At 39.0% G+C, this 27,599-nt stretch overlaps 1 protein-coding gene across 3 annotated transcripts in view; it reads right to left on the reverse strand.

Annotated features, from left to right (window-relative positions):
• SLIT3 (slit guidance ligand 3) overlaps positions 1-27,599 on the reverse strand; it is a 525,769-nt gene that overhangs the window by 55,934 nt on the left and 442,236 nt on the right. For all 3 annotated transcript variants that reach the window (XM_026858170.1, XM_026858169.1, XM_026858168.1), the window contains 3 exons: positions 24,480-24,643; positions 20,257-20,381; positions 3,163-3,260 (listed from right to left, as the gene is read on the reverse strand). In XM_026858170.1, the coding sequence (XP_026713971.1) occupies positions 3,163-3,260; positions 20,257-20,381; positions 24,480-24,643 (387 nt within the window). The remainder of the gene's footprint in view (positions 1-3,162; positions 3,261-20,256; positions 20,382-24,479; positions 24,644-27,599) is intronic.

A 27,599-nucleotide genomic window follows, 5' to 3' on the forward strand; every position in this document is an offset into this window, starting at 1 on the left:
CAATTCAAAGAGAGGAAGAACTTTGTGTTTCTAATCCCCTGAGCCACAGGATGTCACGACTATTGTCTAATACAGAAGTTGTCCCTACCTGAAAAAAGAGAATGCTAAAATTACTCAGAATTGAAATAGTGCAAGAATAAAAGATGCCAAGAAGGACTGAAGAACTCCAGCTGAACCTTTGCCCTTTGGCTGCCCCACCAGGACCTGCTATTACAACAAATTTGAGTGTCTCAGTCCCCTGCTGCTGCGAACCCTTGTGGGTACCAGGCACAGCGGGCGAGTCAGGCTGGAATCTCAGTCATAACTATGAGTTTCCTGTCTTTGCCTGGGGAACATCACCACCTTAGCATTATTTAAAAGGTAATTTTCTTGTCTAAGGCTACAGAAACTTGAGAGTTAAACTGCTTGGCATTTCTTAGGGAGAGAGCTTTGGCTTAAGTTTCCTTTTTACAAGAGTAAAGATTTGACAAGTTTGGCAGCAGAGCTTGTGTATGAATATATTTCCCTAGGGAAGAGAATATACAGAAGATATAATTTCTTTTACAGGCCACACAACACAAAAATCCAAGGAGGCCTCTCATGAAAATGTTTTTGACATCCACTTCCTCACAGTATATAATCTAAGGCAACATTTTCACATCTTGATGAACACAACTTATACGCACGTAACTCTGACTGCTGCCATCCACTGGAGAGGAGATTTCCCACCAAAAAACCCCAAACCAATCAACCAACCAAATTCAATCCCAAAACATCTCTTTAACTTCCCTGTCACCGACTGTGCCATCCCCACAGTACATTTCTCTATGATATGCTAAAGCTGACGCTCATCTTCTCCAGAACAGCTGGGGCTCTGGACTGACTGAATTAAAAACATGGAGAGAAAATAGACAATGCTTAAGATGAACATTCAAATTCATCAAGCAAGATTTTGAAAAGATATGCGTTTATGTGTCTTTTATTAGACCAATTGAAACTATATAAATAACTATAAAAGCAGAAACCTTCCCTAAAAAGCCTCAAATGTTGTTAAGCATCAAAAACACCCCTGCAGTTTTATAAAGGATCTCAAAAACGACATTAATTTGGAACTGAGGCAAAGCCTCCGAAACTGTAAAATTCTTCATGGGAAAAATTCAGAAGTAGCTTTCATTTCAGGTCATTCAAAACTTGTTACTTTCTACCACAGAACAAACTAAAACTGCTAAGGAAAAACCTGATCCAAAATATAAGCTGAAGTCTTTCATTCTAGTATTATGGATATTATAAAATGTTTTACTAGCCCATTTTTAGTATCAGTTAGATTTTTGAAAAATGAGTGACAGAAAACAAATATTCCACTATGGTACAATTTTGCTTTGGCACAAGTTGGAAAAAGCTATCTAAACATTATTACACAAGGGTGACCAGAGGGAACCTGAACCAAAGGCCACCAAACTTTTGTTACTCTACAGCAGAAACTGAACTTGAACTGTTGCTAAAAATTGCTAAGCCGGATAAAATCTGAATCAAGAAGATGTGTTTCAGGTCAAAGGAGTGGTTTCATCAAAATCTAAGTGGTCTGTTAAAGCAGCATGACTATCTGCACGTGCTATCCTCATCCCTTCCCACCAGTACGCACCCGTACAACCGTAGAGACGCATCGCTACTCAGGAGATGTGCTTTCTGCTCTGCTAAGAGCCTTATCACAGTTGCTCAAGATGAGCTTTAACTGCCCCTCATGTGGCCATGTGTTGTACTCCTGTTCTCCCATGCTGGAAAGCCTGACAGTGTCCCCTCATCCCCATCAACCTGCACTTTCCCACTGCAATATCATCAGTGTCCTTCTGTCCACCATGTGCTCGATCTGTTTCTGGAAGAGGGGATTCTTGAGGGTGGGCAGGCACAGAAACAGAGAGAAGCTTTGGGGCGTTTCTTCTGTTTCCTGCTTCCCCATTCACCCCAGCCATAGGGCAAAATGGAAGCTCTTCTGTGACTCATTCTCACATGAGGGATTTGGGGAGTCAAAAGGAAGCCACAATGCTTTCCTGGAAATATAAAAGGCATCCTACCTGTGGTAGGGGAACAGGAGGTGAGGTGCTAACTCCCCAGTTCACCTAAAGTCCTGTCAGTCACCTTCACCTGGCCCCTTCTATTTCAAAAAAAAATCCTATTTTCTGACATAAGATGATATGGGTTTGCTGACTTGGTTAACAAACAGTTAACCTCACATGGAACAGTCTTAATCACAGCTGAAGCCAAACTGGAATCACACTGAAAAAATGTACTGGTTTGACTCCCTGCTTACACCATTTATAAACCTTGCAATTCTGTCTCCCTCCAGCTGTTGTTGATAGGAAGCTATATATAGAGAAGACAAAGCAGCAGCCTCAGTAATGTATAAAAACATTTAGAAGTGAGGCTTTCATATATGCAATTGGAACAACAGTATGGTGTACTTTGTACATATTTTGTGCAAGAAATAGCATAAGTACCGAGGATCAAATTTATGAAAACTTTGGCAACTCTTTCCTACAAAAAAATTTCTATCGACTTTAATGACAACTAGTGGCCAAAGCCTCAAACTTGTATTTTCTTAGCTGTAAAGTAGTGCCTGTAGCAGCACAAATCTCCCGGTTACCTCATGAAAATTTCTGGACTTCTCTTGGAGTACACTCACTTATGCTACACCTTTCTTTTATGAGAAAACTGAAATCCGCAATGTCCACTGCAAAGGTTATTCTCTTGCAGACACAATGCTCAAGATGTGGCAATCTCTCCATGTTTTTTGATTCTTTCTTTAAAGCCTATTTGTCTACAAGATTATTCAGTATGAAAACATTTTGCATCTGGTTGTCAAACAACAGATGCTTACTTTACAAATACAAAAAAAGGGTATAGTGAGTTTGAAATGTCCCAAGGAAAATTAGCATCAAACAACACAATGCAGATCAGGAAGACCGCTCAAAATAGCTCTTAAGAGTATATTCCATTACAAAAAAATAAGAAGGCCTGTTTCAGAGGAAGCAATATGTCACACCAATGAAACCAGATTAATTATTTTGTATGGCAAAGAGAAGTGTCACATGCAGCAGCTTTTATAAAGTAGCCATTATAGTTCATTAATGCAAAGTAGAAACACATTTCATTTTATCATTTCATTTTAAATGAACTTTATGTTACCTGAATCCATCTTTATTTGTCTCGGTGAGGTGGCAGGTCCCTCCATTCTGACATGGATTTTGAATACAAGAATTAATGGGCATACTGCAGTCTCGACCCTATTTGGGAAAATTAAAAAGAAACAAGGTTAGTAAGACTCATGTCATCTGAATCAATGACTCCCTCTCTCTCACCCTATGTGTGGCATCATTTACAGGAGGTCTGCAGTCTTCAGTCCCTTCACATCACCTAATATTCTTTATTGATGGTCAGATATATTCGTGCCTTAAAGTGAGAATTTGGGCAGGGCAACTGTTCTGACCAATGGGACTGGTGGGTATCTTGGTATCATTTCAGTTTCAAAATATTAGTTAACTCTTTCATTTGACTGTTTTAAGGAAACAGCTGGTTTCATCATTACTCTAACAGACTTTAATCTCGTATGTTGGCTACAATGAAAAGAATCAATAATGACCAAAGGTAAGCAGAAGGCCACACACAGCCAGCACAAGACCACATAGAGTCAGCACTCATTCAACCACATTTACCAAGTGCTCAGTTAAACGCTGCAACAGTACGCAATACTCGTTACTACACACTGTCAAAACCTAAATGGGAAAATTAATTTCTATGATGGGAGCTGAGTTTGGATTTCTGTACAGAACACACCGAATCCTGTTTGAGATATTGTTCAATCAGTTCCCTTCTTAAGATTGCCCTAAAATAATTATCAGTTCCAAATGAACTTCACTGGCTTGAACAACCTCCACTGTTAACAACTGACTTTTATCAGCTCTTCAAGGCATATACATATTTCTCTGATCGTTATATTCTGCTGCTTAGAACAAGCTATTTGTAAAATTGGCAAATACACCAAAGAGTTTGGTCTTGCTTTTCAGTTACTCACACAGTAGGGTGGAATAAAGACACCTGAAAGTCTCAATACTCAAGGGATCTATGCAATCACAAGAAGTTCAAGAGATCACTCTACTCTTCCTACTGAAGATCCTGTGGCCCTCTGCCAGCTCATCTACTGGAAAGCTGATACATGACTGCAATCAAGATGAGAAAAATATCTCAGGAGATATATTAATTCAGTCAAGGTTGCTGGGTTTTTTTTTTTGCCTTGGTTTAAAAACCATTATTTACATTGTACTTCAGAGGAATAACAATGGTATATCTATGTGTAAGTTTCTAAACAAAGAGGGCAGATGCCAGCCCGTGACATTCATTCGTAAAGGCTGTAACTTCTGTGTATTAGTATTGAACATTGCCAACTTTTCTTGCTGACAACACTCATCAGAAGTCATTCCTTTCTCCATGGAATTTGCAACAGCTTCGAACCTGTTTCAGACTTTACATACCTGCTGTGATGTAGCAGAGCAGGGGACACTACGATAGTTTCTATAGTCTCCTTTTTTTTTTTTTTTTTTTTAACGAAACATCTTGATGCTTCAGCCTTCACACATGAGAGCATCAACTGTTAGCTGTTTGTCCACCTAGCTTTAAGATACTGTTGTTCTCACTTAAGATATACTATGACATTAGAATTAAGAATGGACTTTGAAAAGCCTAACACTGTACTTGGCAGATACCTGACAATGATTTGCTTCCTTCAGGACAGATACAGTAGGGTTAGAAAAGGCATGGAAAAGGATGAGCAAAATGTTCAAGGAGATGGAACAACTACTTTAGAAGAAGATACTATAAAGACTAGGACTCTTTAGTCTGGAGAAAAGAAAATTGATGGTGGTTATATGATCAAGGTTTACAAAATCACGGAGGTGATGAATGCAGAATTTGCCACACACTAAGTCCCTCAGCAGTAGAGGGACCCTTACTGATGTTAAAAGATGAGCTTAATACAGATAGAAGAAAACAACTTCTAAAGTATGAGCTTCTAGGACGTTTTTGCACAGGAGGTTGTGAAGTCAGATAGTATAAAGGCCATTAGACAAATTCATGTCCAACAGATGCAAGTGAGATATGAAGGGCAATAGGCAGACATCAACATCCCTAGTTGGATGGTGGTGGGCGCTGGGAGAACTGGAGAGGAGTGGTGGCCAGGCTTGCATCCTCTCCTCAAACAGTCAAGATTTGCTGCTGCAGTAAATGCACTACAGACCCATTATGGCATTTTTTGTGTTCCTATGTCAAAGTTGTTTGAAAGTCTTATTTGGCTCTCAACAAGGAAAATGTCCCCTGCCTTTTTTTTCAAAAGAACCTAGGCTCTCCCTGCAAAACCAGATGGTTTTGTGCATTATAATGGAACAATCTCTCAGGTAAACCACACCAGGATGGGTTTGATCAGTTTGTCTATGGCTGCATATCTGTTTAGGAAATCTTACTCTCGAGCAAAGAACAAATAGTCAGGTCCCATCTTTCTAAGCCTTGTTCATCATTGCCCACCTCACTCTTACATCCTACACTGATGAGAAGTTCATGCTGAGCTCCTGACTGCTGTACCTATTTCCAGCAATGTGCCCAGCCTGGAGGTGACTAGTCAGCAGGACAAGGACTGTACTGGTTCTGTGACAGCTCAAGCTCCATTCATGCTTTAAGCACTGTATAAATAATAGTAGCAATATTAATTTGTCTCTGGAGCACTTATCTTGAAATTGATGCAGCTTCAACTAAGCCTAATCAAGGCATTAAAAAACCCAAAGGAGCTTGTAAGCGTGAATTTCTCTACAGAGTTCATCTGATGTGGTCACTGATGGAGCTAGGCTCTCCCGTTAACATGTCATACAGTTCAATCCTCCAAATAATACTGAAATATTCCGTATTTTGTCAGGTAGGACGTACTGCCACTGTACTGTGAGAAGAACTGAGACATACAGTAATTATACTTTTGCCAACACCACAGAGGAGCTTTGCTGCAGAAATTGGAGACAAATCTGTATTTCTTGAGGCTCTGTCACCAGCATTCCCCAGCAAGAGGAGAAGCAGTTCTGCATTTTAAAATTTGTGCAAATACAAGGAAACAAGGACATCATTTTCCTTGGTTGAATCAGAAAACATTTCCAAAGAACAACAGAAAGACCTGGCCAACCCCCTGCCTGACTGTGAGTTCATTCCCTCAACACAGCAGTGTAGGCAGCATGCGAAGCCCTCACCCAAGTCCTGGCAGAGAGAGTTTCTGCTTCATCCATGCTGCGTTTGCCAAACAGCCTGTCCTCCATTTGAAATCCTGAGCCCCCAAATGTCTCAGAGAATTGGGAAAGCACTGAGGGAAGCTCATGCAGGTTTTATTTTGGCACCATGTGGTCCACAGCACTTCACGGATGCGAGCCATGCAGCATTAACACTAATCCGCTGCCACCCTTCTGCAATGTTGCCTGTGTTTTGTCCATCTGTGTTGTGAATCCTGCATGTTTACCATGATAGCCTACTAAAGCTGGAAGATGCCATTTTTTATATTTTTAAGATGACAAATACTTTGCCATGTCCCTGAAGAATTGACTATTTTATAGATACTTCACTAACATCAATTACTTCTGTTTCACTTGAACTCTTCATCCCTGTATCTCCAAAATATTAAACCCTTTGTAGCTAACCATAGCAAGAAGCAAAACAGAAACTACACTTGTTTTTCTGAAGGTTTTTGTCACAGTTGAACACAGTGTAAAACAGTTCCATAGCTTCTACAGTAATTACTCAGATTCTTTTGAATGTTCTTGTAAAAAATTAATAAAGGTAAGTGTTAAAATGAGAGCAAGGCATTTTCAGTCTCTCTCAATGGCACATGATATTTCTCATGACTTAGACTCCGCTCTCATTTCTGTACTGAACATGGCTGAATTATTGGCTTCTTGGGCCTCAGGCACCATGGAAACGGATTAGTATGTGCTGCTGAATCAGACTTAATTACAACACTAAGTTGCTATGTGGCTTTAGGAAAATTAAGAGTCTCTCTGACTCAGTTTACTCATTGTAATAAATGAGAAAACAGCACTTAATCCTCCTTTGGGGATTATCTTCTCTGAGTTGACTTTATCAATAGCACACTGAGAACCCACAAAACAAGTATGATTTCTCTAACACAGAAGACTATGAAAAATGAAGAATTCTGAAAGGAGAGAAGCTGCAGAAAATATTAGTACTAATACATCTACAGCAAAGCAAGGACCCTATTTCTGTGCAAGACTGCCACTACCCAGAAGAGCCTAAAGATATTCTAGAAACATCCTTCAAATGAATAATGCAATTCTCTAGTCTCAATTTACAGAAAGACTGTTCTTACTGGAAAAATGCAATTGCTGTCAAGCATCACTAAAACTAATTTATCTGCGGGTTGGGAAAAACTCTTTGAATTACATTCCCTGGAAATAACTATTGTTACGGAGGAGAATATTGTATGTTTGTTTCAAGACTAAAGAGCCTTTTAATGAAGTTTGAATCAGAAAAAGAGGTTCAGACTTTGTTTCAAGGACAGGCAAGAAGATATGACTATCTCAGCAATGAAGTGTGCAATATGTTATTTCTAGAGCTTTCTTAAGCTGAAATGATTTTTTTGTCTAGTCTGATGGGAAAGCATCAGATCCAAAACTCTTTTATATAATTTTTCTCATTTTCTGTAGGAGACAAAAGGATTAGGTGTTGAAACATAAAATTTCTGCAACTAATCAGAAGACATGTATGTTCAGAGTCCAGCTGCCTTTTTAAATCTGAAGTATTTCAGCTGGTCCAAATTTTATCTGGGCTGCTCCAGCTCCGTATTTCAGCGAGTGAGACAGCAACAACCCACCGTACTTAGAAAGTGTCAGTTCTCCATTTCATATTGAACAGTAATTAACTGTACTGGGCATTAGTGTATATACAAGCTGTTCCTCAGTACTGCTGTGCCAAATTCTAGCCATTACATGTATCCAATACTGGAAAACATTACATCATAATTAGTAAAACACTCAAGAACAAGTAGCAAAAACTAATAAAGACCTCAGCAGGAAGAACAAACGATAATATGATAAAAACCCACTCATTTGCTTTGAAACTGTTTCAATCGCTGCAATGATTTTTTCTTTTAAATGAATTTTTACAAATTAATGTTGTCTATGGAGAGTGAACGCTTCATTCAAGATCACATGGCAGAGACTTGACCTCTCTTCATTCTAATGTGATCCTTCACCCATTTCTAACAGCAGCAGGCACAAATAAGAAGCAGCAGCATGGAGCTCGCCACCGGCACAGCATAGAAACCTCCTGATGTATAAAACTATCACTGAGGACTGCAGCAGAAACATGATCCAGCCCATGATGAAGACACCTGCAGACAGACAGAAGTCTATCCAAAATCAATGGTTTGTGAATAGCGAGACCTCTTTCCAGCTAATTACAGCCTTATTCAATGACTACAACATTTTAAAGCATGCTGGAAAAAGGAGCTATACAAAAGAAATACCTAAGCTTATTTGAGTTCTTAACAATATACAATGTGTTCACAATAAATTTTATTTAGATGGTGTATGTACAGAACAGATGGTAGGGTTCATGTGTTTAGTAAAAATACTAGATGAAGACAAATATAGTTGATAGAGACTTAAAATTAAGAACTAGGAAATTTTAATAAACAACTTAATTATCAAGCTCTAAATACAGTTAAAGCTTTCAGGGCAATCAGACGAACTACCAGCTACAAAGATACTGTATTGCAAACCTAGTCCTTTACATGCCTAATAGTGGAAGTATGTTCTGCCAATTATCAGGCCTAGCATAAAGGACACAGCCAGCATAAAGATGAACCAATAACCAAATTGTATTTGGTACAAAAGGGTCAGTACATGGGTGAGCGTTGGGGGTACAAACAAGTCAGATATACATATACCACATAACCAACAACGGGTGGAATAAATGGTGAAATGCAGTCTCCCATAGAAGGGATGGGAGACAAGAGAGTCAACAAGCCAAACACATAAGACCAAGGAAGCCTCATACTGAATCTCTACACAGCCCACATTTACAACAGCCAGAGCTGACTGGAGCCCAGTCCCAGGGAGGCGGGAGGTCCTTCCCCAACAGGGAACTCTGCACAGGGCATCCCCCTCACAGACACACACTGCCCCTGCCTGCAAGGGGTCCCAGCTTTTATCCCTCACTGGGACACCTGACCTTGGGTTACTTAATGCAGACACCTGGGGCTCCTTTACCCAATGGCTCTGTCTGCCAGGCCGGCACCACCCTGGGGGAAGCCTGAAGGCAAACTCACCCTCCCTTTGTGAAGGGCTGTGGGAATCACCCAGATATCAACCTTAATTTGGGGCTGGGGGTTGAAACCCCAGCATTTCAAAGTAACACATCCACATCCAACTCTCAGTCTCAGAAATGTTAATACACTTTTCTTACAGGTGTCCTGGTCAGAAGTTAATAAGCAATCATTACATTAAGGGAAAAGGCTAAGTGAATCTTCCACTTCATGATAGGCTTGAAGGAAAATTCACAGAAAGATAAACTGAGAAGTACACTGCGTTCTATGAGTGTGTAGCCAGGAATATTATTCAAACTTACAAGTACCTGCCAGCTCTAAATTTTTAACCTCCTAATGTTGTGAAATTAAGAAAAAATGGACACTCAGAGCCACTATGTATAGCTTTGCTCTGCTTCTACAGAGCTTGAGAAGTATTTTATTAAACACAGTTTTCTGAGCAACGCTGACTGCTTGAGTATTAAAACTACATCTGCATGTGGCAGTGGGACCCGTTCATATATTCACATCTGCAAAGGTCTAATAGCGGAGCAAAGGGCTCAATGTGGTATGTAAACAAGTCATGATGTGTCCAGAAATATGGATGACACTCAGCACAGAAAGAGTTTGAACTCTTGAATGGATTTTTTAGTTGTGCTTTGCTTCTTTCAAGTAAAGTGAGAACTATGATCAAAGGTTTTCCTGAAGTTATGGCATACAGCTATCCAATAAGGTATAAACTGAAGATACAGTCTTTTACCTAGTGACATCTTTACCAGTGTCATCTTTCACTGTTTGAAACCTTTATCCATCTGTCATAAATAGTCAAAATTGGAGGGTACATTGAAATATTCCCAGGGCAGGAAGGGAAAGAGATGTCTCACAAAAGAAGTTTTATACCATAAACCTCAATTCCACTAGAAAATTATGCTAGGAAATAAGAATGAGGTATTGAGAAGTTTCCCTGTAATAAATACATTTAGCAGCCATAAATACAAAGGAGAAACAAGAAGAATTTTACATAATTGACCAGGGAAACATGATGTCACGAATTCAGGTACACAGCCGATACAGCCAGCCAGTTACAAGTTTGGTAGAAAAAATTCTCTTAAGTTCTGCTCATGGTTGTGTATTTCTGAACCTTTCATTGCAAGGAAACCCAGTATTTGCTATAATGAGATTGTGAAAAGGAAAATTTTTACCTGTTCTGAAAATTTTAAAGCAAGTTATGAAAGTTAGCAAGCCATCTTATGCTAATTGCAGCATGAAGGACTTGATGGACACTCAGTGATCACACCTACTCAACCTTAGTTCTCAAATAATTAGAGATGTTGCAAACTGAGTGAAGAATGAAACTAACTTTAAAATACAAAATTAATCTAAATTCTTTTGCAGGAAGGGCTAAAAAATACAGCACTGGGAACTACCTCACTGTTATCTTGCCAATGGAACCATCTGAAACTGATTTCCTAATTGATTGCACGGGTATTAAGATATATGTAGACATCTTACACACAGATATGTATATACAGTAGTCTGAATCTCTTCAGTAGATCCAGGTGATACCGTTTCCTTATTTATGCTCTTTCTGGCCATGGACATAATGGCTAAGCCTCAATCTGGAAAAGATGTAGATGACGCTCACCGGCAAGGTCAGATATCTTCAAAGCTGGCAGGGTGTATGTTAGATCCATCTGCTTAGGCATATATACAAATTATTTGGCAAGGCATGGATAATATCACAGTAATTTTGGATCAGATTACTTTTAGATTGCCAGGTGGAAGTTGAAAGATTTTGATCATCTGTTGTTCACAAAAATGCTGTGACTTCTCCTTCTGAATGCAGACCTTGCTACAGACATCCATGCCTTGGATGCCTCTAGGTTAGGGTACTCACAGTGGGGACGAATTAACTATTTCTCTTAGTCATCTGTCCCAGTGGGGTACCTTCTGAGAATTGCTGTTTACAAGCCAATTAAGTTAGCATGAAAAAGTAATTAATTTCATCCATTTATAGTTTTGAAAAAAGTTTAAAATAGATTTGAATTTACCTAGACAATTCTGATTTTTTTTTTTTGTTCAGTATCTTTTATACAGCTGTGCTTACATTGACAGAACAATGCAACAAAAAAGTTGCCCACCACTCACAAGCATCATGAGAAATACTATTTGCTAAATAGCACAGAAACTAGATTATGAAGATACATTGATATTGTTTTTATTGCTGCTTCCCCTGCCACTTGGCTGACAGCTCCCTCTGAAAACTTACTGTCCTGGTTCAGCTAGGATAGGGTTAAGTTTCCCCAGCTGAGAGGGGGAAGGGATCTCCAGCCGGGTTATTCATACCATGCTGGCGTCAGGTCCGGGCGCGGCAGCGCAGGAACTTTTTCCTTTGTGGCTTTGGTCGCGGGAAGCACGGGGCTGTCTGTAACCACTGCGGTATTTCTCTGTATATCTTTTGTCTTGTTCACTGTTAGTGCTGTTTACTGTTGTTGTCACTGCTACTGTTGTTCAGATTGTTTATCACACTGTTGTATTAAATTTCTTCTATTTTAACCCGGGGTTTGTGCCCCACTTGTGTCTGAGGGTGGGGCAGGGACAACGGCAAGGTGGTCTCTGGTCCCAGCAAGGCCTAAACCAGCACACTTAGACAGTGTTAGTGTTTGAAGTAAAAATACAGGTAATAGTTATTTATACCCCACTAACTTGAGCACAGTATAGTTATCTCCTATGCCAGTCTAGCTTCATCTGGCACCTGATTAGACAATAATTGGGCATGGCAGCAGCACTTCTTAGTGACTTCTTTGTCCTTGTTAATAAATCACAATTGTCAATTTATAGCAAATTAGGCGAACTCTGCTCTCTTAAGCCTCATTTTATTTAAATCAGAAAGATTTATGATCCTCCAGGGTATAATACACCTTCCATTACCTCTGTAGCTAGTAATCAAGAATATGCCTGTCAAAGTCAAAGTGCAAGGATTCATCATATTATTTTTTAAAAACTCTGGTTCTTCTCCTATGAGTCTGAAATTTAATTCTCAGTGGACATCTGAGGTTTATTTTGCAATTATACTCATTACCATGTAAATCCTGATTGTCCTTCTAAACCTCTCCTTACATAAGCACTTCGGGTTTCAATTGTCTTTTGAGCTTTTAATCAATGACAGAAGATACATCATTAATCTATCACGAAGTCAATTCACACAGCACATATTTGAACTGAGTCCAGAGGTGCCAGAGTGGATGGGACAGGCACTCTAGAGCTTCCAAGGTTACTCAATCAACTGGCTGATGCAGATCACTGTGTGAATGCTTTGGGAAATAAAGAAGAAAATCAGGAACACTGAAATAGTTGATTTCGCCCAGGCTTCCCCCTGTACATAAAATCCAGCCTCAAATATTTGATGCAAAAAGGGCATTGAATATTTTATATGTAGTCTCTAATTCAACCAATATTCATGAATGATAACCATGTTTTCAGTACCTTCAGAACATTTACAGGCCTATTTCTTTTAAAATACATGTTGCAATGACAACAAAACTTTCCCTCTCAGGCTACCAAAAGCCAGTGTCTCTTTTCTAATGTGAACACTGTATAGAAAGTTATAAAGATTGGACATTTGTACAGAAAACATGATTTCTATTAATAAGAGATAAAAGAAAATATAATTGTTGTATTACAAACTTACTGCTCAAGGCAATTAACCTATGCCTAACACTTAAGGTACTGAATGCAGCCTGCATGAGAGAGGATGGACATATTACATGCAGGAACCCAATGAAACCTAACATGACGCATGGCTTATGACATAAAAAAATTTCTATTAAGAACTCACTAGATTTCTGAAATAAATTGAGTTAAAGATGCTGGAAAAATCACAGTCCATTTGAAGAAACTTTTGCTGCTGTTATCCCTGTCTGTTAAGGATGCAGCTTTTGGTTTGGAAGAGTTCTGTGCTATGAAAGGTCTCACACTGAAATGCATCTTATATCAGCAAAACTGCCAGTCTGTTTTGCTTGTGGAAGCTCCGTAGAGCTTCCCCTATAAGGCTTGATGGTTCAGGGATACCTACAGTCATTTCTGGCATAAACTAAGACTGTAATTTGATAATGGGTTGAATTGTGACAGGTAACCTAGACAGGCAGCAATGCTTTCAGAATCAAACATGCAAACAAATTTTTCAGAGTACTAAAGAAATCAAACACGCTCACTGTGACAATGAGCAAGAGCACATTTATTTCAGAGGCACACAGAAGTACAAGGAGGGGACCCCCAAGGGTCTGCCCTGCACCAGCTCAGCGTTGGAGCCTGACTGCCAGCAACGGAGCACAGCGAGCTTTGCCACAACTTTACCTCCAGTGTATGTGCACTTACACCTGCACAATAATCTACTGATTCTCAAGCTAGTCTGGCATTATATCATTTCTGCTAACAGGAGAGTTTACGCTCACATGATAAAGAAAGTTTTCTTTTCAGCTTAGCCTGCTTACAGCAACTTCACTGATTCCATCATCCCCAAAGGAAAAGGGAAAAGAAGGCAATTAACCTCATAGGACAATCTCTGTTCATGTTCTTGGACAGCAAAAGAAACCCAAAAGCCATATCGTCAAGTACAGTCAATGCCAAGAAAGCCTCAAAGATGATGACAGACAATCACAAGAAAATCTAACAATAAGGATTTTCAGCTGTAACCAACTACTTCAACTGATTCAATTATGCGGAAATGGTGGGATGCAGAAAAATAAGAGCTGGTTAAACAGAACTTGATTAAGCAGAATTATAGCAACCAGCAATCACCTGAAAGACATACAAACCACAGAGGAAGAACAACTATTATTTAGTGTAATAGGACCAGACAAACACAAGAACAAGAGCCTGAAATTCAGTCTAAATGCCAGTAAAACCATCTCCTATATCCTGGGAAAAGAAAAATTGTAAGTCTGGTCTCTCAAGGCATTTAAAAGTAGACCAGAAAAACAGTAGTAAAAACAAAGCAAGGGGCAATAATCCACATTGACAAAAGAATGAATATGATGGGTGCCCACATGTGGGTATGGCTTACTATTCACCTTAACTGCTCAGCCACTTTTGATGCAGCACTGAACAAACACAGCAAATGCCTGAAGCTGCTCAGCATCTGCTTTTTTGTTGGCCTAACAAAAATGGAAATACCTCTTCAGAGCTGGCTTTATTGTTAATACTCTTCATTAGGGCATGCCACAATACATTACTATGTTTTTTACAGGGTTTGTGGTGGGTGTATGCATGCCTCACCACCTTCAGCCAGCAACTTAAGTCTTTCATTTTTATGCTCTTCTAGACGTAAATCTTCCACTTCTTCAGACCTGCTAGAACAGAAAGGGCAAAAAGAAACACAAAATTGACTGTTGCATGCTAAGTTTTACAGAATAAGCACACACAGGAGAACACTGTGATTTCTGCAGGTTTTTCTGCCCTAGGAGCATTATATGAAATAACCACTGACTGCTGACACTGGTGTTTGCCCTGAAAAATCCATACATAAATATAGGTCTCCTCATTTTACGTGGCCACCCATTACCTCTCATCCCTAAAGGCTTTCTACTTTATTTTACTAAGAGTGGAAAATGTTTCTTCAACATTAATTAATAAGTACTTTCAGTATGGGTAAAACAAACAAACAAAAAATAAAACACCCCAGATCACATAAACACACGCTCCAGGAGAATTTATTAGAATGAAAGTTCAAGGCAGAACCACCTCACACAAACAGTATTTTGCTGCACTGATGTCTTCATATGAAAACTTGGCATTGAGCTTACATTCCACTGCCTGTTCCCCTGACCCTGACACTGGGAGAGGAAAGAGGCCAAGACCACGCAACACGTGACAGCAGAGACGTTTGCTCTCCTGGCTCACGTGGATGTGCGCAGGCTGGTTTAAACATTCTTTCCAATTTCTCTTTTTGCAATTCCAACTTGGGGATTTATTTGTGCACTGCATGATGTATATGGGGACTTATATGCATATGTTAATAGATCCAAAGAAACAAAAGTGCAGAGTTACATTTCCAAACAGTATTAGCCTAACAAACTAGGCATGGACTCACACAGCTGGCATGCATCAGCAGCCAAACTCTACACTCCATTACATTCATATAACCCCACCCAAATCAGCATAACTGAGAAACTGGCCCAATGGAAGAAACTTGCACTGTCTCGGCCTTGAGCTGTAAAAGCTGGCCAGAATATCTGTACATGAGCAAACACTATCATATCTATGTCTTAATATCAGTTCTGTGTTGAATACTCCTCCAACATGCATTATTCTAGGATTCTTAACAGATTATTCACGTAACACGACAGAAGTACACCTACATGGCAAAATGCAAATAGAGCGAACTTCATTTGCCCTGTGCTCCAAGCAAATGCAAGGCCATGTGCACCCTCATGAGCGACTGATGCAGTTAGTGCAGCACCGAGTCCATGCTAATGGTATGGGGTCTGTACTGACAGAACCTGCTTATCAGCCCTGAGCTAGCAGCCACAGCTTCTGCTCAGCTACATCTATCTGCTCGAGTGCTGGCACATTAGTTGTATCTGCATACAACATGTGATAGACACGAATCCCGCATATCCCAGAGACACTCTGCTCTGAGATTCTTCATTTCTAACCCTGCTTCCAGGGATGAAAACCTGGCGCAGGGGGTGGGGAGGAGGAAAAGCCAAATTCCTAGCAGAACTTTGGAGCCAGCTTCCTCACTAAATATCATTCTGGCTTCAGTATAATGCCTCCCACCACAAGAGTCTGGCTGCAAAGAACACTGTCTCTCCAAAGCCCAAGAGCTTTACCCAGGATTTTTCCAATTGTATCTGTCATTCTGGATGACTGGTGAAATTGCTTGAACCCTCAAGATACTGCAGAGCTGCTAGAAAAGTCAGGACACTGGCTGAACTCAACAGGGAGGTGAAGAGAGTTGGGAGAAAATTTACAGAGCAACTCTAGCACAGCCACGCATCAGCATCTGTTGCCTGAAGTGTGGGGTATGTGCTATACTAATTTTACCTATCTTCACTTTCCATTTCAGACAGCTTTTGGTAACAGCAGAACCCAGAACTGACAAACATCCTGTAGCCCAACACCTCAGGCTCCCATTTATCCGAGCAATCAGAGGCTGTGGCAATGCCTAGGCAGATACTGCATTTCATATTCCAGGTTGGCAATGTTCTTTCATTTCAGGTAAAGTGCAGGTATATTTTAAACTCTCCTTCCACAGTTCTACAAATAACTCTATTTTTAAGAAAGAAAATTATTCTCTTTCATTTGTTGTTACCTTAAAGAAAAAAAAAAGTATGAAAGACAAAAAAATCTGCCAAAAAAAAGAGGGCATTTTCAAAATACAGCGATGGCAAAATACACTGAGCACTGGTTTCACTCACCTTAGTTTTTACTAGAGCTATTCAAGTAAATCCTTTCTCAATGGCTTATTGATTGCAAGCTTGATTATTCTCTTGAATTCTAATACCCATAGACTTGATTTTACAGTATCAATGGAATACATAAAAGCCACAGACTCTGCAGGATAAATGAATTAGTATGGTACCATTATCTATTTACCAGCCACCAGCTGCACTCACACACACTTGCATCGCAGGTGGCCAGAAGCATTTAAAGCAGAAGAAAGCTTCATTTCTCTACTTGTAATCATACTTCAAAATCTAAACCACACATATTATTTAAATAATCTTTCAAAGAATGCTATGGAGAAGAGAAAAAAAAAACCCACTGGATAATTACACCTATGTCTGTGTTTAATATGAAAACACAAGTTTCATAACTTTAAGAAACATTTCCCGCCAGCATCGGTGGCACCCTGGAGCTCAAGCTTGTGCAGCCTGCCAGTCACCATAGGTGGCACTCTCACACCATCTCCCACTGTCTGGGGCTTTGTCCCCAGAGAACAACTACAAAAGCAGTTTCAACCATGGCTTATCTATACCAAACACATCCATCACCCATTTTAAGGAAAGAGCAGCAGCAAAGATAGCTATCAGCACATAGCCTTCCCCACTCCTAAGTGAGCAATCTGTATTTCTGTCCTCATCAAACACAACTGCTTGGCCCACTGGCCTCTCAGCTCAGGTGGTCCATGAGTGATCTCACTTTTAAGTTTACTCAAACCCATCATGGGCAGCATTACACATTGCTAAAAGCCCCATAAGGTATACATTCGATAGCCAAACCACTTCTGTGATCATGAAAAATAAGAGATTGAGTCATCATCAATGTGGTAGCAAAAAATAAGGCTATAGGCTTTTGCAACTACAGTTAACTGCTATAAGTTCCTGATTCTATCAGGCACCAGTTTGGCAACTGGTAACTCAGGTGGCTTTCTGCCAGTTGGACTACTGTTTTTTTTTTTTTTTTTTCTGAAGGACAGTATGATGCCAGGAACCCTAGAAAGTAGTCTGTAACTGTCTGTCCCTTCCCAGAGAACTTTATAAAGCCGTCAGCTCATCTGAATGAGCTTACATTTGAAAAAGGGTGGGTTTTCACTTTATTGATGCACTCCTCCACACAGGATTTTTTCAAAATCTACATCAAACAAGGAAAAACAAATGCTGAGAGGGCAGATTTAGGGCAATTTATCAAGGTCTGGGAAATAGCTTCCAGATGGATAGAGCTGTTTGGTGCTGGCTGGTGAGAAGGAAGCAAGGTATTGTTATTGAATTAGCATGAATCTCTGGTGGAGAACTGCATGGTAGATAGAGTGCTCCTTTCATATGGTTTGCATTTGGACCTGTCATATTTCATTTTTATTCAAAAACCTGTGGTAAAGACACACAGTTCTTTTTTGCTTATTAAATTTCCACCAATTCTCCCTGTACTGTTATCCAGTCAGTTTTTTCAAATTCTGCTCTAAGTGCCATGCCTAGGTCTGTTGCTCTTTGCCATGCTTGGATGACAGTTTGGTGCTTACAAGCTCACAAGTGGTTTTAGGTTTTGCATTCACACACTGAATGTTACCTGAGAAAGTGTGTGAGAAAAGCCGGATGCTCTATGAGATGTTTAAACTGAGTCACTTCAAGAGTTTATCCAAACCTAAATAAAACGATGCATATTTAGGTCTAGTGCACACTAGAAAGTGATTGCTAATATAACTAGAGAATTATTCTTGATTATTTTTGTTAATAAAGCCTCCCTTTGTAAACATGTCTCCTAGCAGTATATATGCATCTATCTATATTATTTGCTAATACAGAAATATTGCAAAAAAAACACCCCAAAAACCCTAATGGCACAGAAAAGATATGCTCATAACCAACAAATTTCTACTTTCTACCTCTTCCATAATATGTGCCTTATAGAGAAGACATACACAGACTTATGTATTCTCCTGCTAGTTCTGAAAGTGCTTACTTTTTCAAGTTATCCTAACAGTCACCTAGTTCCATCAGAATAATTCAACCTCGTTTATGTTAAACAAATTAAAATCACCATTCTTCTATTAACCTGAGGAGATAAACAGTCATAATTTCCCCTCATTGCAAAGATGTATTAATTGTTATTAAGTAGTTAATTTCAGTTAAATGAATTTTTGACAATAACTGAAAAGTTGCTGGTCGATATGCCAATGGCTAGAAAGGTTTTTAATAAGTGGGAATTTGCAATGGCTTTGTCAATTATTTAGAAGAACTATTATTATTCTTGAGTGCTAGGCATGAGGGCACTGCAGTGAAATAGAAGAAATAAGCTTTACATCTTCTCTTTTCCAAAGTTTCAGGGATCTACCACAATTACTCTGTTACCATTGGGGATGTATTCTAGGCAAACATAGGAAGGAAATGGTGATATCATCACAACCAACTAATTCCTAAATCCAACCTGAAATGTAAGACTTGGATACTTGTGCTTACTTCCCACATGTATGTCTGGTTTTGCCCTTCTTTTTTTTCTCCTTTAGTTCTTAGTACTGTGTGTTTCATGAGCATCTGCTTCAGCTGACCAAGACTCTGCAAGAAAAATCCAGTGAGGGAAATAAAATAAGCCTACAAGATGAAACCTACTTCTTTGGCCATCACACCTGATCCCCCTCAAGTTGTTAAACACATCTTATGCCTCATTTATTACTTACACTTAATCCTTCAGCTACTGACTACTGAGCTAGGTTTCCAGTTATACCAACTCTGAAACAAAGTCTTGGTAGCCTTGAGCTCTCATGATGCAGTGTTAACAACAGGAGTTATATATCACTATCGAAGAAACTGCATTACTCAATGACATTATTTTCTGATTTTCAGATGTGTTATCAAGAAACCGACTGCATGCTCACAATGCTTGGCACCTACAAGATTTCACAACTGCAGATCACTCTACGGACATTAGTGCTCAGAAGTCTGAGACAGCTGAGCTAGTGGTTGTGTCTGATCAGTTATTGCCTTTCTGCTAATCAGTCTGTGTAAGATGGATGTAAACTAGCAGTATCAACGTTCTGTCACTGTAGACTAAACTAGCCCTTAATTCTCATCTGCACAGCCTCCTCTTTGGCCTGGCAGCCTATGAAATGATTATCTTGTTGCTGGCAAAAGAAAAGAAATTAAAAGGAAGATAAAATCAACTTGCCATTTCATATGGCTGTCTACTTCACAGAATCAGAAAATGTCCGAGGTTGGAAGCAACCTCTGGAGATCATCTAGTCCAGCCACCCTGCTCAGAGCAGCATCAGCTAGAGCAAATTGGTCACAGCATAGTGAGAAAGAAATGCCTTTTTGATCGCACAGGATAAAATTTGTAGCTGGGCGCAGTTGAAAGGTCACACACAATCTATCTGAGTAAGGGATCTTTTGAGCTCAGTTGCCTGTAAAATTGGCTTCTTGTGGTACAACAATTAAGAAAACAGAAGGAAAGGGGAACAATTTATTGCTTTTCATGTGGTTCATTTGTAGCCATACCTTGAAGCCAAAAGGGCAAGTGCATTGATAAAACTCCACTGGATCATTGTTGCACGTCCCATTGTTCTTACATGGATTGGAGAGGCAGGGGTTACACTTGGACACAACACTGATATCTACCGGCTCTGGAAAGGCAAAACACAGTGTATTAATAGAGAACAGTATTACAGAATTAATACTTCCCATACTCACACATACATTTTTTCCTAATGCAGTATTCACCCTGCATTGGCACAAATACACATGCTGCCGGTGCAACTTTATACAACAGCATGGGACTCCCAGGAATCGGAGAGGTTTTAAGTATTTAAATCAAGCAATAGGCAAGTCTCAGTGATGCTTATATTCTCCTGGACATGAAAACATCAGCTCTGAAAAAACATGTTGAGAATCTCCAGAGAGTAGGCTTTTATATATATGGCTTTCAGCAATCTTTCCTTCTCTCAGTGCTGAAAATTCTGCAATATCAATCTCTAGGGAACTTAACATGACATTTCTATGGCTGGTAACAAGAATGAAAGTGCAGATGCAACAGCAGAAATAAAAAACATGCATAAGAAAGATTTAGTTAGAGGCTTATGGGAATATTTAGGTGCCAAGTGTTCTACCATCCTTAATTTTAACAGTGTTCAAAACTTACTTTCTTCCTGTTCTGACCTGAAGAATGATTATCAACATTCAGCTATTTCAGCAAAATGCAACAAAGACAAATGTGCAAAGATGTAAGCGTATGCAGGTAAATACACATGGCCATATTTAAATCATTTAATAAAGCACATTTTTAACAGAACTCTTCCAGAGAAGTAGTGATGTTTGTGGGTGAGCAGGAAAATGAACACAGATTGAAACAATACCAGGTACATCTGGGGTACCAAGTCAATCAATATTTTAGTGTTGAGATTTTACAGAAAGCTAATTTAGGCAATTATATTTACAGTTAAAGAAATGGTGATTTTGAAATGGCTACATTGTGAATATTAATGACAATGGCTTTTACATGTAAAAAATAAAAACTACTACTTTAAAAGGGCTTAAATTCTATCAGGCAGTAAAGACTCTAAAATAATTTTATCTCATTTTTGAGGTAATACATTTAAAAATAACTTAAAATTGGTCCTGTGCTAATCAGAAGTGGTCACAGAGCTTCTGTTATTGCATGAAAAAAGATAAGGAGGATTAAATTGTGAAACATCCTGGAAGTGAAGAAAAGAAGCTTATATTTGATGTCAGAGAGAAGGTGGAGCTCTAGAAGGTTACCAAAACTAGGGATGAGAAAATCCCTTCCAGTCAAAGATTTGCTTTGGACCATCCTATAGAAGATATAAACCCTCATTAACTTTGAATACTTGCACAGCACCAACAGGGGATAAGAACATGACAGAAATAGGTACCAAGGAGTCTCAGCTGAAAAGCACCCGCAATGTAAAGGCTATATCCCAGTCCTGAACTGATGGTGGTGTTACCGGGGCCATTGATTGCAGAGTGCAACATGCCATAATGAGGAAAAACTACACAAGAAGTAGCAAATCCAAAAAATGAAAGAAAAGACTGTTGTCCTCTTCTATTTTTGTGTTTATGTCTACTTAATGCCATACATGTTTTAATGCAGAGTTTGGACAGTAAGAGGAAATAACATAGGAATTTCTGGCACTGAAATTCCACACTGGTGGAATATGACATGAGCTACTTTTGTCTTGAATGTAGAATATACAAAGGCTATAGGAAGGTAGCTCCACGGGGAGATCGTAAGACAGGCAGCAGTGCTGCTCTTCTCGATTTAGAGGTCACTAAGCCAGATTTTGTTCCATTATTTATTTATTTCATAATACACACACGTTAATTTTCCATTTATTCCTATGGCATAGATCAAAGTTAATCAATGTAGAAGCTAATAAGAACAGTGTTAGTTCCTAGCAGTTGAGTAGTTCATTAGTTTGCCCTTGTGGATTTGATCTATAAATCCATATAGAAAATGCCTTCAGCCCAGCACATTCCTTTCCTCTACTGCATAACTAGGAGGGCAATTTAATAAAAAGCAGAGCTGAGTTTGCATGACTTGCACATTACATACTTTTATTTTTTCAGCTCTGCTGAGACATAACCTTCTGCTCAGTCACAGGCTAAAACCATAATTTTAACAAGAATAAGTTAAATGCTACTTTTTTAAAATGTAAAAGTTACTGGGGGTCACAGAGGCTATCTATGCACTATCTCCTCAAGGTACCAAGCTCAGCATTCTGCAGCAATCACTCAGGCGTTTTGGGGCTGGGGAGTTCAGCCCACCCTGAGCTCCACACTAGCAGTGCTTGAGCTAGGACTGCATCTACATGGGTGGAAGTACAGTCATATCCTGTGACACCCCACTGACAGCCTCATTGTGCTGCTGCTGACAGGCACATCACTGCTACAGCTCAGCGATGCAGCTGCAGGACAAACCAAGGCTACACCACACCATCACAGGCCACGCACGTGGCTCCAGCCCAAGGGTAAACCTGCACTTGACACTGTAAAAAATCCTATTGCTTTACCATAAAAGAGCATCACTGATGTCCAGACAGAATAGCATTGGATCTTAAACATGCACACAGGAAATCGATTCAGTTAGACTACCAAATCAGGCATTGTTTTTCAAAATATATGTATTGTGATGAGAAAAGGCGAATTTTACGAGGACTGGTGTATACTGCCACTCCTCCAGACCATCAACAGTTTCTACCTGTACAAAGACTACCTCCCAATCAACACTTTTTTTTTTTCCTTTTCTATTCAGATAAAGTGAACCACGGAGACAGCTGGTGTAGCATGAAGCCCATCAGCTTTCTAATGGACCAAACTAATATTTACATTAAATACATACAGCTGTTTTTAATAGTCTGGGTCACAGGTTTACTTATCTCTTGCCTAAGAGCTGACTGCTTAGTTTTGAGAGAAAGATCATAACTACTGATATATCAGTTTCAGAATGAAGAAGTCATATAGCTTCTCTTTCTGGATTAATTTTCAGACCCTGTTTTTTAATACGTAAATACAATCATTTTCTTTGTTTCACTTTGTGTGAATGAGTACATTATTTGGTAATTTTAGTGTTTAGGGTATATTTGTACTTCACATTTGAGAGACTATTATAAAGCCTATAGTTCTGATAAGTTTTGTCAGAGTTCTGATAGTTTTGAGACTGACATTTCAAAGTAATTAAATTATAAGGTTACAGTTATTAAAAACATATCCAAAAGGACATAAAAGCTGAGTCTTGGGAACCCATGTTCTAAAACCACCTCGACACCATCACTTGTTTGTTCAGCAGTTTAATCTCAGCCTCTATAAAATCATGCTGCCAAGCAGTACTGTAAATGTGCATGGCGCTCTGAGAGACATAAAACCAGTCTTTAGGCCCTCATTTCCATTTCCAAGAGGCTACTGACCGATCTTTTCCACTACAAATACAGCTCCATCTTCATCTACTGGCTGGTAACCTAAGCAAACCTCCAAAACGTTTTTTACAATAAGAACATGCAGGTATATCTTAATCTACATTCAGTAATAAGCTACTTACTTTATCCACGAAAAGGTGTTCTCTTTATCATTTTTCTAACTGCTCTCTAATACAGCATACCCCTATCACTGAGTACCCCTAATCGTTAATAGCTGCATCTCAACTCTCTCCTGAATGAATGTACACTGTATTCAGACATGGAACATTTTCTGTAATCTACAGTTTCCAATAGAGAGCTGATGCAGACAGTTTCCGATCTTCAAATGAAAATGTACTCTTGGTAAATATTTGCTTTCCAGAAGAATTATCAGTTACTCAGTTTTCAAGTAAATGTACATAATAACTAGAGTGCTCTATATTTTTAAAATAACTCTTATTTTACCAAAGTTTTCTGGAGTAGGTAAAAGACCAAAACCAATTTATTTGCTCAAATAAACTCTAACAACACCCTATACGCTAACTTGTCATTAAATAGCCGGTCCGAGCATGGGAACACTAACTCTTCTGAGGTTTACTGGTTTTCCTTCCAGTGGTGCTGTTAACTGCATTCTGTGGAAGAACACTTGAAAATGCAACAATGTGATGGTTCAGAAAATGAAAGCTAAAGCCAACTCCACCACCCCCCGCCCCACCCTTTAAAATCAAACAGCTTCCACGAGTATAAACATAAAGCATTGTATACAAGGAAAAGCAATGGGATGGAGCAGAGAGCCTCCCTGGTTGCTCCTACCTTTGCACTGGAAGTGGTGAGTCGGGGTTGTGAGCAGCAGCCTGTCCACCATGGCGTCAGGCCCGCTGCAGCGGGCTATCCCTGGCTCCTTGTAGCCCGCCTTCACCCACTCGGAAAGCCAGCGGAGGTTGCAATCACAGTGCAAAGGGTTGGTACCTAAAGCCCTAGTGGTGTAAAACAATTATCAGCAGTTATTTTGGCTTGCAAGCAAAGATAACATCCCTGATCTCACTGAGGTACATTTTACTCTACACTTTTACAGGAATGCTTTCCTTCAAAATGTGAGAAACATCTTCTGAGTATTCATGAAGTCTTTTAGATTTATCTCCTCCAGTATTCCCACTCCTCCTTTCTTCCCATCATTAGTTAGGGAGGTTGTATAAATACCTAACAACAAATCACTTCTTCAAACTATAAATTACTTTTTCAAACAATGGTGCTTGAGCAATGTCTTCAGACATATTGTATTCATCAAGTTTATCACACTAGTTTCTTTTATTTAAGTCTTTCGCCTTCCTGAACATATTCTAACAGTGAATTGTGTAATTTAGTTTGCATCTGATGACTCACATTCATGTCTCCTCACTAGATGAAAGAGAAACACAAGAGGATACCCCTGTTTGCAAAACTGCAACCTGGTGTCTGCAAAGTTTGTTTATGGCTTTGAAAATGCATTTGCTGGTTAACCCGTAACTTGAGTTAGGTCATATGGTTGAAGTAGATGCATTCACATAGTGTAATTATAATTCACAGAACTTTTTCATTGTTCATTAAGAATATCCAAAGGAAACCAAACATTTTTACCTCAAATTTAGGTGCTGCCTTGACTCATTTACACTATTTTTTCCTCTTAAAGAAAGTGTCTTCTCAGGCAATCAATTACAGACAGAGCTCAGACTTCAGAAAAGTCAGTTTAAAAACAATTAATTTTTGAAAGTGTGAAGAAATGCATATTGGAAGTCTGAATTTATTTTGCTGATAGTAAATGTAAGGCTTTAGCTGTAAAACATCTGAATTGCCATGGGAAGAAAATTAACTAAATAAAGATTAGCACAGGGAAAAGATACTGAGGAAACCAATAATTCAAACTGGATTTTAGACTTTACTATTTCTGCATATGTTATAAAGTATTTTTAAGATGGTATTTTAAACTCAAGCTTCATTCAAATAAAAACATATCAGACAGGATATTAAGATAGAAACCTCAGTAAATTTGTTGATACATTTCTACTGGAGTGACTAATGAACCCACTGTGCCCTAGACAGTTTCATAATGAGAGTTCATAGGTTCAAACCCTGTCTAGGACTCATTCATCAAAATTAAATGTGTACTGCAGCACAGTATTAAAAATATCCATCCATTCCTTCTGTAAATCCATTGCTTACAATGGAAAAAAACTACCAGGTTGTCTTTTTGACCCTGTAACTGTGATCAACTGGCTCACTTGTCCAAGGTCAAACAAAATGCAGCAATGAAAGCGGGACTGAGAAATTAACTTTAGCATTGAGAAACTGCCATATATCAAATGGGAGTGGGAGCACAATGGAAAGCTAGTTACCATGTTAATTAATCTTTATAAACTACATTAGAAATAAAGCTGCTCTATAGACATTAGAAACGATTACCAATAACCCTGTTGTAACTCTGCAGAAATCATCGTTCGTATCTTTCCATTCTTTTGTTTGTAGTCTTCCTGGATTTTTTTTCTCAATTTCTAGGAACTATAGTGAATTCCTGTATTTTCATTCATGAGTTCTAACATACTCTCTCTATTTCTTTGCCCATTATAGCAAAATATTTCCAGAAGGTAAAAATATCTTGTGCTGTAACGAAATACCACCAGCATTTTCAAAATGTGCAGATATTTCTGTTCAGATGCACTTTTTTTTTTCCTTTTTTTTTTTTTTAGCAACTTAAGAGTAACATCAATTAAAATAACTCTAGCCATGATCATATGGAGAAACAGAGGAGGGGACAGCTTATTTTTATAGGTAACATAAATTTGAGTAAAGATAAGATGATTCAACAGGATTAGGAATCTAAGCTGTTTATCAAAAATATGTCTGACAGAAATATCTGCTGTACACAGCATCCATTACCAAGGGTTTCTTGGCGGAGTCCCTGGAGCACCAAAGGGTCAGTTGATGTGTGGGCAGGCTTTGGGCAACGGAATCAGTTACAGAGCGTGTGTGTCAGTGAATGGTGGGGACAGCAAGTGCAGGAACTGACCTAACAGAGAAGGCCACAGTTCTACCCCAATGGACTTTGAGTTCTTTTTAAATACTAATATATGTGGTCTTTCAGTAGTGCTGTAACATTTTTATCACTGCCCTGGACTAAACAAGTTAGTAGAGTCATGGCTTAAATACACAATTATATGATTCAAGTAAATAAAGCAATAAACAGTAAACAAAACCAGTGTGTGTATACCATATACAAACCTTCCTCTGTAGTGAGGTCTATCAGCTACATAGTTTGTAATGATAGCTACACTACAACAATATGATGTTTACAATGTAAAGGAAATTTGGTGAACATTTTCTTGCAGGCTTTGAAGAGCCACAGGAAAAGTGATTGAAGTATCTAGATCTCAGTCTTGTTCTTCCAATTACAGACCCACTTAAAGCTATTACAAAAGACTGACTGAAATCAATAGTTTTCTCTATGCTAGACAAACATCTCTGCAATTCTTTGCATATTCTTTGCTAAAGTAAATTTGATACATTGTCTCTTCCCTGTGCCCTCTGTCCCAAACTGTATGGATGCAGGCGGATGATCCTGCTCAACACCTTAGTAGTCAGCTTTCTCCAGCCATAACTATCCTATTCTTAGCCACACAGCTTGCAAATTTATATCTTTTTTTTCCCCATGCATTATGAGTGTGATGAGCAGTTAACTCTTGTTATCGTTTTCAAAATTATTCCAAGTGCATGCTTTCTCCTTTAAGATCAACATATCAGGAAGAGCTCAAAATGAATTTATTTTCAGTTACGTATTACTTCATTTGACTAAGTACAGCTTTTTTTGGCATGTGAAGAGCAAAATCATTGTGGTTGCTAAAAGTTTCAGAATCCTCTTTAAGAAACTGGAGAGCAGAATTGCACTGTAAAATTCAATTG

This window comes from Athene cunicularia, assembly GCF_003259725.1.
Source record: "Athene cunicularia isolate RWA chromosome 13 unlocalized genomic scaffold, athCun1 chr13_part1, whole genome shotgun sequence".
In the NCBI taxonomy this organism is placed as follows: Eukaryota; Metazoa; Chordata; class Aves; order Strigiformes; family Strigidae; genus Athene; species Athene cunicularia.